Below are 16,928 nucleotides of genomic sequence, written 5' to 3'. Positions count from 1 at the left end.
CAGTGGCCTCTAGTGTAGCAATTTTTAAAATGGATGTTTGCAGTTGAACAGACACATTAGTGGTAAAGACGAATTTAAACTTTTTAAACGTTTGTCAGAACAATTATTTTAATAACGGACATATATTTTCCAATAAAAATATATTGGCCCCATTATTGACACACGAACACCATATCGATGAAAAATGTACTTTTATTTTTTTTTCATCATGATAAACAATAATGTAATTATTGTCCATACACATATTGCCTAGTATAATATTCTACTACAAATTCTAATACAAATCATGCGTTTGTATCGCAACTATTTTATTTTCCAAAGTGATCCATCAAGCCGCACTTCCTGATCCACCTGTTTGTCAGGTAGTTCATTTTGCTACGCAACAAAGACCTGAGTCACGCCGAACGAGACAATGAAAGGAGTTTTTCTAAAGCTTTGACGCAGTTCTTTTCTTTTTCCTTTTTTTTTGACTTACATTTTTGTGCCTACCACAAGTGGATGTTTCTTGACCTCCTAAAATGCATCGACAGTGCCACAGGAATAGTTCACTGAAAGACGTGCTGCTGTTGGATTTGCTCTTTTTTCTCAGTGAGTAAACAGGACATAGTTCGGCTTTCATTTTTTTTATTCACAAGCGCGTTATCCACGAGTATCGAATTTATATCGGTGACATAAAAGCGGTGGTAACACGTTAACATAATTTCCGTACGATGTCGTGGTGTATGTGTGGGAAAGATATGGTTAATTCGTCCACGTTACCGTATTTTTATAATGCACGCATCGATATTTATATTGTCATATCCCCGCTTTTAATAGTTAACAAAATATTTTTTGTTTGTGCCGTATACGAGCACACAAATCTATCTATTTTTCGTTTGCAAAACTTGCAGCTGCTTGTATTTGACACATCTTGATGGTCGTCCACGTAAATACGACACGTGACCCTTATGCCCTATTGCCTCATGCAAATTATAGTCACGTTGCAGGTGCGCAACAGTACATGGCTACTTCCCACTTTTTAAACTATTAATATAATCTCTTCAATATAATAATGACAGCTGTGAATCATGACAATGTGGTTCATTATGGTCATATCACAATACAATACTTACTCAGCATCTAATCTGATGTCTGTAAATTACTCATTTGCATAAAGTCTGGGTAGGACATGAACATACAATCTTGTTTGTTTAGATGTGAATTACCATTGATTTGTGATGTATGGAGGTTTGAACGTGCAAAAATTAATTAAATAAATAAATAAATACACCATGAAATGTTTAATTAAAATTGTCATTATTTGTCTCATTCATTCATTAAATATGGAATTAAATAAATCATATAAAGAAATAAATGCACCATTAAATAATTAAATAAAAGTGTCATTAATAAAATGTTATATTTATTAATTAAATATGGAATTAAATAAATCAATGTGTCATTATCTAATTAAATTATCAACGATTGTATGTAAAACAATAAATAAATAAACAAATATATATATATAAAATCATTGGTACATTAATTAATGACACATTGTTTCAATTAATAAATGAAACATTTAATTAATGACAATTTTATTTAATGGTGGATTTATTTATTCATCTGATTTATTTAATTCCATATTTGATGAATGCATGAAACCATTAATCAATTAAAAATTTCAGTGAAATATTTCATGGTTTATTTATTTAATTTTGGCGCTTTCAGTGCTCCATAAATATATAGCCAGAAGAGCGCCTAACAAGCACTGGACAATTTCTTACTTTTCCTTGTTGACTGATTGCTCACGTATCGCTAGCGAGCACAAGATGGCCAAGGTCAGATCAGAATGTTGCTTTTAATCGCTTTAGGGCTTGAGATGTTTTTTTTTGTTTGTTTGTTTTGTTTTTTAATTTTTTTATCCTCTCTGCTAAAAATGTATCATTTGTAGTATAGTGGAGTGTTATCGCTTTGCTAAAAAATCTAAACCTGCACAAACCCTCCCTTTTATATCTCTCCTTGTTCTTTGTCTCACTTCTGTGCTCTTCTTTGCAGCTCCTTCACTAGTCTCCTCCATCACTGTGAGTTCACCAGCAGAGCTCCACGCATCCACAGGAGATACCGTCACTCTGTCCTGCACTTTCAGTTCCACCAGTCGACCTACTAGCAAGATGACCATTGATTGGTCCTACAGACCCCAGACTGGAGGGCCACCACAAACTGTGAGTGAAGATCTTGATTACAATGAATCATATTTGAAACAATAACACATATCTGAACCTGAACAACATTTGTTACTCTCCTTGTCTAGTCCTGTAGATGTCAGTTGCAACCTTTTATTTATTTTTTTTTCAAAATCTTAGGGTTAACAATACAAAAACAAGGCCGACAACAAATCATCAGCGACAAAATTCAGGTCTTTATTTACCTGTGCAAGTGAACCCCCATTTATCGTGGGGTGGTACGTTCCCGACCAATATAGTGAGGCGATAAAGAGAGATTCTATGAAAACATATCCCCTCATGCTTTAAAATTGAAGTCCAAAATGCAGAGCTGGGCACTTGAGCCTTTTTTGCCGGTCAGACCCCTGCCCTCCAACCACGACCTATGTACCGTTCCGGCCTCAACTCTCTGGTCTTATTCATAAAAATTGTCGGGCATCCAGAGGGCCGTTTTAACAGGAAAACCGCAACCATAAATGTTTATATGCAAATCAATACACATGCATAAAATATTAAACTCAAACATTGTAGAATTTTGTAGTCATCGCAACTGAAGGACTAGTCCATCAGTCTGACAGAGTGCCCGCCTCTGGAAATCAATACATACGCATCAGTGAAGTTTTTACACCGTGAAGATTTCGGTGTCACTTTGAGTGCAGAAATCGAAGAGTGGAATAAAATGTTACCTTTCGAATTAATTATTTTTGCTGTAACATGTTACGGCTTGTCACTTCAGGGATCACCACAGCGAGTTACAGCCATTAATTGTATGGCACAAATTTGTATGGCCCTTCGTGATGCAACCCATTCATTTTTCTAGTCAGACTTGACAGGAGCGATGGCTGGGAATTTGGGTGCTGGCCATCAATCGAACCCACGTCATCTGCATAAAAAGCAGAAGCATGTACTCGGGTTGGGTGGCATTACAGTGATACGGTTAAAATAGCAACGTCTCTTTTTTCGGTTGGTAGTTGATACGCCAGCAGTGCAACAAGTTTCCATGATGCACAAGACATTGTGAAATACAACTTGTGGGGGGAGGAGGGATTGGTAGGGTGTGTTGACGATGAAGAAGCAAAATTTCAGGAAGGCGGCTGTTGGCGCATAAATATTGATGGATAGAACATAGATATTAAAAGATATTGCATTCTCTCTGAGTGGCTGCTGTGTTGAAGTGCCACATCTGCATGCACAATCTGTATCAAAATTGAGAAATACTTTAACGAGTTAAGAGCAAACTGTCCTCACTTCAGGAGTGGCTATTTTGGCAGGACAGAAAACACGCCACTTACAGTTTTGCGTGAACAACGAGTACAAATTCTGCCCCAGCTTGTGGCGTAGCGGTTTTAGCAAAAAAAAACAAAACAAAAAAAAAAAAGGCTAAAATGTGTGATGTTATTACCATACAACCTGGTGTAATGAGGAAACGGTGTCAACATTTGAATTCTGTCCAACCCTATCATGTACCAATGCAAATCCTAATTTTATCTTTAATTAATTGGAAATGAATGTGTTAAAGTCCAATGTGAGGACAACATTTTCAAATGTTATGTCTACCACGAGCGGCATGGTGGACAAGTAGTTCTATCCGTTCTAGTACTGACAAACCTCTCAGTCCGCTACTGTTGTCCTTTCTATTTCTATTTCTATTTCTTTTTGCTGACGACTGACAGATTTGTCTTGAATACAAGCAGGGTTGCTTCCATGGACTACATATGGAAACGTTTTGTGCTTGAAGACTGAAGCGATGACGGAAGCGCGGACTGACCGTTTTGACGATTACAGTTTGGTTTGGCCTGAAAAAAAAAAAAAAGACGGATTGATGATGACTGATGGGAGCCCAAGCCGCGGGTACCAAATGACAGACCGGCCAAATTTTGTAATTTGCCCACCTTTGGGTGTTTCCAGGTGGAGGAGCAGAACTTACTCAAACATGCCACACAGGCTTTTTTTCTCAGCATTCGTCTTTGCGTCTATATCCGCATTGTTTCCACTCCGGTGTTTTATGCATTCTATTCAAGGTACTATTCATTTGGTCTATTTTGTCTTTGATTGTTTTTATTTCCGGCCACTGGCATTCACTCTGAAACTGGTGCTACTTGGTGATAACGGGAAGTCAAACAATGACTACCTCTGTGTGGATTTGGCTGTGCTAAGATTGACACATGACTAAATGTAAATATGTTGTCACCCAAACCAGTTCCTCTCTTAGCAAAAGCCAATTTGCACCAAAATTACTTTCATTCCCGGAACAAATTCTTCTTGATCCCCTCGTTTTACATGCATGCCAAAGAACATTTGTCAGTCAGGCAGAAATAACTGGCACTAGAAAATAAAAAGACCAGAACAATCCAGAAACAGGGGTCCCCCTTAAATCAACGGGGCAGGCAACATTAAATTATGTTAATGATAATTATTTGCCACAAATTAGACTGTTTCTCCTCAGAAATCAATTGTATTCTGATTTGTGAGACAACTGTTAGCCTGTTATGAGGTATAAAGGTGTTGTGATATATCTATGCAGTTGCTGTAGTCCTTTTATGCCAGGCGTGGGGAAACTACGGCCCAGGGGCCACATGCGGCCTGTTAAACGTTTTAATCCGGTCCGCCGAACTTGAAAAAATAGAATTAATAAACTTTGTAATTTTTTGTATTTTTTTTTTTTTCTCCGATGAGGTGAGGTGACCAAAACACTCCATCCATCTGCTCCGGGTCAGGCCGCTCTATCAAATTTTAGAAGCCATTGTGGCCCGCCAATTAAAAAGTTTGCCCACCCCTGTTTTATGCACTGTTCTTCTATTATACCATATTGGCTTGATGCTTTGGAGTATTTAAGATCGACACATTGTCAGCACGTCATGCTTTCTTTCAGTGAGGGTGTCATCTTTTTCCATGTGTTCTGAATCCAGCTATGCTTGTATTTACCTGGAATTTTTGTACATATAGACTTTTACGTCACCACCATTGTCTGTCTGCCTGTGGGACCAAACCCCGTTCCTCATGTGACCAAAGGAGATGGAACTGGTGCCTAAGCGTACCTGAACACATCATCTGCTTGTCATCCATCCATTCATTATCGGTACCCCTTCTCCTCACAAGGATCGCGGGGGTGCTGTAGCCTATCCCAGCTATTTTCGGGCAGTAGGCGCGGTACACCCTGAACTGGTTGCCAGCCAATTGCAGGGCACACAAAGACGAACAACCATCCGCGCACACACTCATACCTAGTGGCAATTTAGAGTGTCCAATCAACCTGCCATGCATGTTTTTGGAATGTGTGAGAAAACTGGAGTACAAGGAGGAAACCCACGCAGGCACAGAGAGAACATGCAAATTCCACACAGGAAGGCTGGAGCCGGAATCGAACCCACGACCTCTGCACTGTGAGGCCATCGTGCCGCCCCATCTGCCAGTCAATGTATTTTTTTTAATAATTAAATTAATTAATATTTTTGGGGAATAAAACTACCAAAAATAATAGATCAGTATCACTGCTGAGTTAGCAATCCCCTTTTATCATTAATACCACGATGTTTTTTTTGTTGTTGTTTTTTTCACTGTGAATGCTCTGTCATATAGCATATTGCAAAAATATAAAATCCAGATAGAATTGAATTGTTAATCAGTTGCAATCTTTTGAAATGCTGCAGCTAAAGTCAAATGCAGGGTGATTAGAATTAGAATTAGAAATCCCTTTATTGTCATTGTACTCAAGTGTGCAACGAGATTAGAGGGCTCCCCTCTCCAGTGCAATACAACAATAATACAGACAAATATATAAATTAGATAAATAAATAAGAGAGTGCAATGGAATTTAGTACTGAATAGGGTATATAAAAACACATCACGATGCTGTTCTGCAAGGTAAGGGTGTTCTCGTGTGTGTGTGAGAGTTCAGAATGGAGATGGCTCTCGGTCCCAAAAAGAATCCTGTGCTTTTCTAAAGTACTACACCCGCCAACTGGTTTTTCTTTAACCCCACGAAAAATTACCAGGACCTTAATTTGGGTAAGAATTCCCATGTTGCAAATGCATAGAGTTCCTTCAAAAGGCTCTAGTTCCAGAGTAAACTTCCCTTGGTTCAAAAAAGGCTCAAGTCTCATTTATTACAATTGTGTGCTACTCCAACCCTTGCATGCTGTCACTGAATTAAGGATATGTTATAACATCCCACTGGCTGGATATCAATTCAATTTGTTCCCTAACGCCAGTCCTTTTTAATCAGCATTTGAGCCATTTTTTAGTCGAGTTCATTTTGCATTACAGTCCTTTCCAACTTTTAAATATCAGTTTCGTTCATTGCATGTGCGTTGTCATCTGTGTCAGTCTTATACTCCATCCCATTCCAGCCCAGCCTCTGTGTATGCGAACAGTTGCCGAAATTCCTTTCCTCTATGGTGGCATTGTGGTCTTCCAAAATGCAATCCGTGTTTCCATTCAGAATCATAACAGCACTCAATCCTCTAACTGTGCTCAATCAGGGTTGAGCCTCATTGACCAGTCCACTAAAAACCACCACATAACTTAAGGACTTCCATTTGGGCTTGAAGAGAGCCATCAAATGTGGTTCTGTGTAATTGCATTTGGACCACTGGAATCCATGCTGTGGTAGTTGCAACTCTATATGCCATCACTTCCTATAGGAGCACTCAAAGTGAAGTGAAAGCTAATGTTTTGTGGCTCCTTCTAATGTGGAGCACTGTTGGTTTAGTCATTAAGAGACAAAGTTGTCTGGCCTCAAAGTGTGTTGGAAGATGAGTCTATGTTAGCCTGCGCATGCATGTGTCTCAACATGTCATGACCTTGCAAAACTTTAACGCTATTGCAATAGGGTGCTGCAGGCAATCCTACTTTTTTGTTTGATAAATTATAGACGTGTAGCAGTCTGATTTCGCTGTGGATAGAACCAGGTCTGAATGTTTCCAATTTCTACTTTTCAGCCTGTATTTACTCCCCATCCAATTTCATTAGCTTTTTTGGCAGGTTTATATGTCTGAGAGTCCCGGGTCGTATATCATAGTGGGCTTGACTATGAATACGCATGTGAAAAGCTTCGTCATAAATACAATTATTCAGCCAAAGCAATCACAGTTGCCACAGTGGCCTGCAGAGTTGACTTGGTTCCACTGAGAATTAATTTGATTGATGGCCAAAGATGAGAAGTCTGCTCACTTACATAACAGTCCAAGCGCATTGCAAAATAGAGCAGTAACAATATGAATTGCACTGAAAAATGCTTAAAATACCTGCTATGATTGGGAAATATTTGAAATTGATCTTTGACATAAAAGTACATTAGTCATTTTTAATCTTTCGGCAACATGTTTTGCATTTAAAGTTTAATGCAAGCGTGAGCAAACTATGGTCCGTGGGCCACATGCTGCCGTTAAACGTTTTACTCCGGCCCGCCGAACTTGAAAAAAATTAAATGAATCATCCTTGTTCATGTTTTATTTTCTAAATACTGTGGTTTTTCAAAGACATATATATTGTTGTAAGGCTTTCGTTCACTTTCATTTAAAATTAAATGTATTTTTTTTTCTCCCATGAGGTGAGGTTACCAAAACACTCCATCCATCTGCTCCTGGTCCGGCCCCTTTGTCAAATTTTAGAGCCCATTGTGGCCCGCCAATCAAAAAGTTTGCCCACCCCTGGTTTAATGGCATCCATGTGCTTAGCACACAATGGGCTCTGTATTGGTTGGCCGTGTGTATCAAACCCTCTGAATCAATGTCAAAATCAATAAATTGAGCGCATTATTACAAACCCTGCGATTGCAATGAAGTTGGGTTCTTGTAAAATGTAAATAAAAACAGTCTTGTCAACCCATGTTGAATTTGCTCATTTTTAATTTGCTACAAATTAAAAAAGACCTAGGTAAGAGGAATGCTTACTAAAATTCATCCGGATGATTTTGTTACATGCAACTACCAGAAGAAATAAAACTGAGTAAATTAAACAAAAACCTTTTTCCAGCATGCATTCACTCCACTTAGTCAGTTTCTGCTTCTGCCAAGTCAACAACTGTGTGCCTCTTTGCAATCAATTTTAAAGGGAATGGGAGGCGCCACTTCCTTTGGCTGTGACTCAAGTCGGCTGTGTTCACTCCCACCACTACGCAAACCACCTGTTTCTAAATGTGCAGAGCTGTGTGCGTAAAAAAATACCAACTCTTATTTGTTACCCACCCTTTCCTTTTATGAGACTGTCCTTTGGGCCTGACTTACTCTGACCACGGCGGATAGTGAGCAGTCAAATGATCAGATAAAAAAAGGATAAATAATAGACCACAGAAGCACTACGCTTACAATCCGTCTATTAACATGGTTGTAAAAGGAGGCGGCTTATCAGTCATTTCTTCTTCAGACCACTATGTTTGCATTTGATTTTTTTTGTCTGAACTTTTATAGGAGTCATATAAACTATTGACATTGCTGTGATTGTACATAGTCTGGATTGGGTTGTTTTAAAAAAAAAAAAAAAGAAGGTCACATGTTTGTGCATTGCTTGGTCATGCTGCAAATATTGTAAAACTTTCTTTTTTAATGCAATGCTATGATGTGGTGTAACACGTTGAATGGTGTTACATGTTTAGAATGTAAATAGGTTAGGGTATAAGGTGCATATTGCATTTTATACTCCTTATTGTAGAATATTAACAATTGAATGTCTATTCTTTTGTACTCATCTTTACCTTAGGCAAAGAGTGACATGGAACATACAGAGGAGGATTCACGTAACAACTAAATACAACAACCATAATTTCCATTCTGCTTCTATTGATCAAAATTGTGACAACGGTGACAAGCCGCGCACTTCCCAACATGCTTTGCAGCAATCTTTGCACCAAAGTCGGCCTTGTCCTTTCTTTGCTTTTGTTTCTGTCACTTTATTTATGTAGAGTGACTAGGCGTGAGTTGTGACCGATAACAGCTCTTGAAGAAATGTGCATTCTCTTACCGCTCGTAGGAAAAAAAAACAAACACTTAAGCGCATCAGTGACTGCTAGTCTTTAACCACATATGAGGCCGTTCAAATATTATTGACATGCACATATATCACACCCACTTGCTATGTTTCCTTATCTTGTAATGGGTTGTTTTTTAACTTCTACTGTTGTGATCTTTCTTATTTATTCCATCGCTGGTACAATTTTGTGCTAGTGCAACAAAAGAACACTAAAAAGAGAAAAACTGAGCTAAAAACGTGAGTTAATCCTGCAAATGGTCACTTGAGCAAAAGTCTAACGAGGTCTCGCGAGTTGTCAACGACTACACTTGGACTTTGTCCCACTTCAGAGACAGTTTTACTCGAAAATGCTAGTTAAATTTCGACTTGGGCATTAGATTCGCAGGCTCCACTCTATCAGCACTGTATCGGAAAACAGCGTGCTGATCAAGAACACGTTTCTGAGTGCAGTATGTCTATAAAGTATTCTTGTAAATTAGAGTGACCTCTCAAAGCTTTCTCTGCTCTTCTTGATCACATCAATCATGATGAAATTAAAGTCCTTCAGATACATGGCATCCACTTTGTCAGCTAATGTGATCTGATTAACATATGTCGTGCCATCTATGTACTGTATCTAATTTTTGCAACATTGCATTTGCAAGTTGTTGGCTGAGAGAGTACTTGCGTGGCATCCTGGCAGCTGATGACTTTCCCCTCCAATATCCGTGATGCGCTGCTTGATAAAGCTTTTGGAAAGATGATCGTTGTTCAGTTGATGTCTTCTTGACATTTTAAGCCTATGTGTTGCGAACATTATTTTAGGGAAATGTAAGGCAACTTCAAATTGGCTGGATTAGAAATGTATCCAAGTTGAAGAAATGAATGCAATTCTTTCTGATGCGCTTTGAGACTACAGATGGTGGCCTTTGGGAGTCGATTTTATGTGGCAAATAGTATAAAAGCTTGGAGTTTCCCATCTATGTTTGTATGTACATATGTATGGGGAGAAGGGGGGGGGTTGTTGCCGACTTTGCGTTCCCAGCTCGTCTTCCAAGTTGGATTGATTCCCAAAATGTAATTTTGAAAAGGTTAAACTGGTCGGAAATGTGCAAGTGTAAGTGACACGTTCAACGACTGGACTGGCATGTACGTATAATACATTCTTTCCAGTTGTTAATGCATGTCGGTGTGAACACCAATAGTTAGGACAATGTTTTCATTTTTTATGAGTCTTATCTAATATATATATATATATATATATATATATATATATATATATATATATATATATATATATATATATATATATCACCTTGTCCGCAAATATGGCCGGGATAACCAGTCAGACTGACTTTAAGGAAACCAAGAAACAGATATGAAGATGCTTTATTTCTAGTGTGCTTTTCCCCATCCCTTTTGTATTTCTTTGAGAAACATTACGTCTGTTCCATTTTGATGCTGACTGCTGCAGTCGCTTTTTGTTTTTTTTAGGGGGATCAGATTTTTGTCCTTGTTTCTGAACATTGGTCTCTTCGCTCAGCTTGTCCCACCGCCATCTGTCTGGCCATCCGCTGCCAGACACTTTTCTTTAGATGAAAATGAGAACGTTCATTTAGAGTTCTGGTCAAATCTTTCTTCCTGTTCGTCACTGACACAAAATTGTCAGTTATGTATGCTTGTTTGTTGGTTTGTGTGCCATTTCAGATGTCAACTTTGATTGAGCTCTTCTTCCAAGTGAACAATAATTTGTATGCTTTATGCTTTATTTTAGTCTTTTATTTGCACTTTGAAATTTGCCTTGAACATAAAGCGCTTACTAAATAATTATGTGCCAAACCAAGTTTCAGACAGATTGACCATTTGGCAGCATCTTCCCATTTAACATTTTCAGACACTTATCTCTGTATGCCTCTCAGAGGAATTCATACCAAGAAATTGTGGATCTACATGAAACTTTATCTCCTTGTAGCTATTCGATCTTCAGCATTTGTCTATTGATTTCCTGGGTGGCATATGTTTATCTATCTTGGCGGAGGTCTGAGTGCTCTTGTTGAAAAAGAATACATTGTGGTGAATACAAATCAATGGCACCAACATGGTTTTGTTCACAAGCAGACGGGCTATTGTGCACTTATTTTACAGGGCTCCTAGTACTAAGAAAGAATTATGTTCCTACATCACTGACACAATATATATAAAAAACAGTTCAGTCCAGAGGTGTCCTGGCAAATTACTTTTTGTCACGGGCCACATCGTAGTTATAATTTCATTTTAGCGTTGTTAAAAGTGGAGACAAGATTGACCTTCGTGGGCCACATAAAATGTTGTTGTGAACCAGAGTTTGACACGCACTTCAGACCAAAAGTACAAAACCATCAACAAACGAGAAAAATGACTTACCTGCACTCAAGCGGTTCCCTCCCACACTGTTGGTAAATTGAGAACTTCTTGTTCATGCCGAACAGTAAGAAATCCATTGTGTGTTGTTACTTTTGGGGCCCCATTTTCATGCCCAACTTACTATGAGCGTAGGCGGCATTTTCTTTCTTTTGGTGTTTACACAGACGTGCAGAGTTAGAAGCAGGTGATTGCGCCATTGTGGGCGTGATCACAACCGACTTGGTTCCTGGCCAATGGAAGCGACTCCTCTCATTCTCTTTATATTTAGCGTAGTAGAGGTTGCAGAAAGTGACTCACTGGAGATTGATGCAAGTAAAGGACATTTATAAGGAACAAATTATGTAAAGTTTAATAGAGCTCTCACAAATCACTGATTGTTAGACCGCCTTCTACTTGGATTATGTGTTCATAACTGTGGGTGGGGGTGGGGGTTGGTATTTTAATAATATAATTAACATGAGAATAATGCAGTCAATTAATTCATTTTTAAAATGATTTAGAAAGGCGACTGGTTAGTACGATGGACGATGACTGGTTAGCACGATGGCTTCACAGTGCCGAGGTCGTGGGTTCGGCCTTCCTGTGTGGAGTTTGCATGTTGTCCCCGTGCCTGTGTGGGTTTCCTCTGGGTACTCCGGTTTCATCCCACATGCATGACAGGTTGATTGGACTCTCTAAATTGTCCCTATGTATGAGAGCGAGCGCGGATGGTTGCTCGTCTCTGTGTGCCCTGCGATTGGCTGGCAACCAGTTCAGGGTGTCCCCCGCCTACTGCCTACTTAGCTGGGATAGGCTCCAGCACCCCTCGCTGACCCTTGTGAGGAGAAGCAGTTCAGATAATGGATGGATGAGCGGATGGATGATTTAGAAAGTTTGAAGTATTCCATGAGTGTCATATGATGACATTCAACACAAATGTGCCCAGAGCGCAGAATCTGTCTGCCTGTACCTTAGTTACACCACCTGCACCGCTACTTAGAGCTGCTGTGGCAAGAAAACGTAGCATGTCGCAAATTCCCCCAAAATCAAAATGCGACAGTTTTATATGCCTGACATGCGGCATCTACGTAACTTAGACTTTAGACCAGGTGAAAGAGGGTCTAAATTGTGGTGCAGGTGGTGTAACACAATTTTGATGGATTTGATCGAGGAGCAGGCAGACAGATTTTGCGCCCCACTGATTTGTCTGGTTGTATTTCGGCCTATTTCATTCAGAAATTTGACAACTGTGTGCACCTAACCCTCTCAATCTATGCAAAAGTCAGTCATTGAATGCATCTTTATTATCATCATGTTTATTAAAACACTCCCCTGGGCTGTGGCACAGCTATGCAGGTGGCGATCACGCACAGATATGTCTGATCGTGGTAAAAGGTGCTGTCCAAGTTCTCACATCTCAGCAATTATCTGTGATTGCCACTGGGCCAGTGAGTTGAAATTAACATTGTCTGATCATCTTGATAATACTAGCACGAATGTGTCACGAGAGCTGTCCTTACTTGTCTACCAAGGTATGAACCTCTGAAGTTGTGGAGTTGCTATGGCAATGGCAGCGAGACTATTCTATTATTACTAACCAGTGTTCCATCAGAATCATTGCAAGACATCATTGTCAATATTTACTGCTCCTGACTACACCCCAAAACTCTTTATGGAGTACTAATGATTTTTACCTCTTTTTCCTGCTTTCCTCAGTTCTTCCACTTCTCTTCTCGTGCCTTCCCTCCTCTGGAGGGCCAGTTCAGCGGGCGTATTCAGTGGCGAGGAAGCCCGGCAAAGGGGGAAGCCTCCATCGTTCTGATCAATTCAACACTGAATGATAATGGAACCTACACATGCTCAGTCAGAAATCCCCCAGATGTCCATGGCAACCCAAACTCACACACAGTCCTCACTGTCACGCCGAAGGGTAAGCTGCTTCACATATCGCTTTCTCATTGTAACTACGCAGAGATTTTAATTTGCACACACTAAGGAAGGTTGCAATTGTCAAACCAGACCTGTTGCACCCACGTGTGATTTCACGAATGACAACTTGAAGGTGACTGTACCTGCAAAAATGTTTTTGATCTTAACTTATTCCCATTTCAAATGACTACACTTGACATTACGTCTCTGCAGGGTGTAAAGGTAACATTCCTCGGCCAACATGTATTTACTGCAGCTGACTCATCAACAGTTAATCTATTTGTATGATTTACACGTTGACTCATACTGTACGTCTGCCTCCCCAGTGAGATACAAAAGCACGTAATTATTTGAATCCAAGTTGTGTAGAAATGCAGATCACTATGTGCTGGTGCAAAGTGGATGTTTACTCCTAAACGGCTTGTTGATATGTATCTAAGGAGCGGTGCAACAAAGGCATTTATTCCTTAAAGGCTTGTTGATAGTACCTCACATTCACCTCCTTCTTCTTTTCCTCCTCAGTACCCAGCATTCGCTTCTCGGATGTTGCAGTCCTCCTCTTTTTCATCCTGATCCCTTCCACCATAATTTCCCTTGTTCTGATTGGTCAGATGCTCTGCCCCGAGAGGGAGCGCAGCCAATCCAAGGGCTACAGATCAGCCATCGAGGTCGCAGAGGGGTGAGTAGATTCAACCAAATCACACAAGTGGGTCCCTTGGGGTTTATCCAGCCTCTGAATTGCTCATATTTGACAAAGGTTAAAGAATAATTATGTTTGAGGTATAGGAATGGCCCAAATTTCCTTGACAAACCTGGCAAATGAATTATCAATTAGCGTTTATGTTCTTACTTATACGAATCGTACATGCGTTAGTTTCAGAGGCTGTAGATGTCGTACTAATGATTATGATAATAAACTCTGAACAATTAATTCGTTGCTCAAAGTAAAACTGGAGCATAAAAATGGAACGGCAGCCTCCAAGTTAAATCTTTTACTTGACAGGACAACAGAATCAAATCACACATGAGCAATATTGCAACAGACGTCATTATTGTTTTGTTCCAAAAAGGAGTTCACTAAAGTTTGCGTTCTCTTCATTTGGCCGTTGCACTTTACTGTTGTAATGTTGACTCACCATTGTTTCCTTTATGTTTGTTAGTGAGGAGTATGGCAATGACAGAGTGCGGGAAACATTCAAGACCGCCACATGCTGCGACCTCGGTTTGACGGTACGGTACAGTAAAGTACATATAGATGACAACACGAGATGCGTTTTGATTTAATTTTTTTTTTCAAGTTTTGTCTTCTTTCTATTAGCTCATCTTCATGTCTTGTGTTCTCGTTGTCTGTGTGTCCAGGACTCTGAGAGTGAGTACAGCGACAACGACATGAAACAGAACACACCCGCTATTGAAGGTTATGCTGAGTCTCAGTGCTAGAGTCCCCGACTTGCACACTTGTACATGTTAAGACCTGCCTGTGCCTTTCACGGGGTTTGTACTGAATGAAAATCAATTGTGAATTAATTTACGTGTCAACCTCTCAGCAGGTCACTTTTGTAAAAAGATGCATGTGATGATGTGAAGGAGATGTCGTTTGTCTAATTTATTGCCTATGTCGTAGCTGTTCATGTCTTGTGAGTTTTCATTTTCGTGTCAAATCACATATCATTTTTTTGGTAGTTAAATAAAGACTTTTTTTGAATGTCACTTAAAGTTATGACTGTACATACTTTGTATATATATATATATATATTATATATATATGACTTCATTTTAATTTTGTGAAATTGTATTTTTTTCATGCAAATGTCCTTGTTAGATTTAAAAAATATAAAAAATATATTTATATTTTTTGCGACTGCATTTTTATGATTTTCACATAATGAAGGAACAAACATGACTTTTGTGTGAGATGCGTCGTCAGGATTAGATAATTAGGACAATCCATGCCGAGTCAGCCTGTTGGTAAAGCTAATTGTAGTTTCCTCCTCTTTCTATTTGTTCTGTTGAACTATTCATGAATGGAAACTTAATATTAATGAATGTTCTTGAAGATTCCTTTAAAAACTCTCAAGGACAGGCTGGAGTTGTATGATGTGAGTGATAAAAAACACAGAATAAAACTGCAGGGGAAAAAATACATGCAATAAGCAATGAATGAGTGCTCATTCTGTCTAATTTATTTTCACTTTATTCAGCTCGTTCTCAACCACCAAGCGTTTAATAATTCAAACACTGCCATGCGGTAATAATTATCATTCCTACTTCATCTGAACTACCATGGCAACAGCTTTCTTATGGCAGGCAGAAACAATATTCAGGAAAATAATAGAAATATTTAGGGTGGCACGGTGGATGACTTGCTGGCACGATGGCCTCAGAGTGCAGAAGTGGTTGTGGGTTTGATTCCGGCTCCGGCTCTCCTCTGTGGAGTTAGCATGTCCCTGTGCCTGCGTGGGTTTCCTCTGGTTTTGGAGGAAAAAAACCTCCAAAAGCTCCAAAAGTACTCCGGCTTCCTCCCACATTCCAAAAACATGCATGGCAAGTCGCTTGAACGCTCTAAATTGCCCCTAGATATGAGTGTGAGCACGGATGGTTGTTCGTCTCTGTGTGCCCTGCGATTGGCTGGCAACCGGTTCAGGGTGTAGCCCGCCTACTGCCCGAAGACAGCTGGAATGGGCTCAGGCCAGAGCTATGTTTTCCGAGAGGAGCGCAAACATGATCGCACGAATATGGCGATGCAAAAAAAAAAAATGGCATAAACAAATCAGTTGTCACATACCTACAATGATGAAGACCATAAACAAAACGAGTTAACATTTAGACACACATCATTCTGGATTAAAATTTAAACATTTCTGTCAGACACATTCATTATGTGAAATGGAAAAATTCTGTCAGAAAATACAACAAATGGATACAGCGCAAAAAATGTGTGCAGGTTCCAAGATGCAAAACGCATTACAATTAAGTAATTACTGGTAGTTGGTGGTGAGTGTGGCTTTCAGTTTTCTGAAGTTTTAATCAGAAATTAAATATGAAGCATTAGTGAGGTCTCTGATCACCCGCATACTTATACTGCATATTCATCCTGTATAATAAATTATGTCATTGTAACATAAGTCAGGAGAATGAAACAAAAGCGGCATACTGTATGTGATATTTCAATGTATTGAAATGTTAATAGCCCTTATTAGTATTAGTTTGTGCCTACTCTAGTTAGGCAAATTGAACACGTTAACTACAGTGTGTTACGAAAAACGTGTCTCATCCCAACAGGATCTGAGATCACAACACATATTGCCGGAATAATTTCAAACTCTTGACAAAAGTAGGGCAAACCAGAAAGCATATACTCAGATAAACGAGGAATATTCTGTTTGCTAATGATGTCAAGCAGTTTTTGTGGATAAAAAATAGAATGGAAATTTGGATTATGCTACATTGTGAGAAGTTGGTCTT

The 16,928-nt window shown here is 39.3% G+C and overlaps 1 protein-coding gene across 1 annotated transcript; it reads left to right on the top strand.

The window, feature by feature from the left end:
- Positions 1–333: 333 nt before the first annotated feature.
- mpzl3 (myelin protein zero-like 3) lies at positions 334–15,173 on the top strand. Its single transcript, XM_088300819.1, has 6 exons — positions 334–588; positions 2,038–2,204; positions 13,251–13,464; positions 13,986–14,142; positions 14,624–14,693; positions 14,823–15,173. The coding sequence occupies exons 1-6, from the start codon at positions 519–521 to the stop codon at positions 14,901–14,903; spliced, it is 759 nt and encodes a 252-aa protein (XP_088156945.1). The 5' UTR covers positions 334–518; the 3' UTR covers positions 14,904–15,173.
- The last annotated feature ends 1,755 nt before the right edge of the window (positions 15,174–16,928 follow it).

This window comes from Idiotropiscis lumnitzeri, chromosome 7, assembly GCF_059441095.1.
Source record: "Idiotropiscis lumnitzeri isolate Australia: NSW breed Sydney's pygmy pipehorse chromosome 7, RoL_Ilum_1.0, whole genome shotgun sequence".
In the NCBI taxonomy this organism is placed as follows: domain Eukaryota; kingdom Metazoa; phylum Chordata; class Actinopteri; order Syngnathiformes; family Syngnathidae; genus Idiotropiscis; species Idiotropiscis lumnitzeri.
This window is presented reverse-complemented; position numbering and strand designations above follow the sequence as displayed.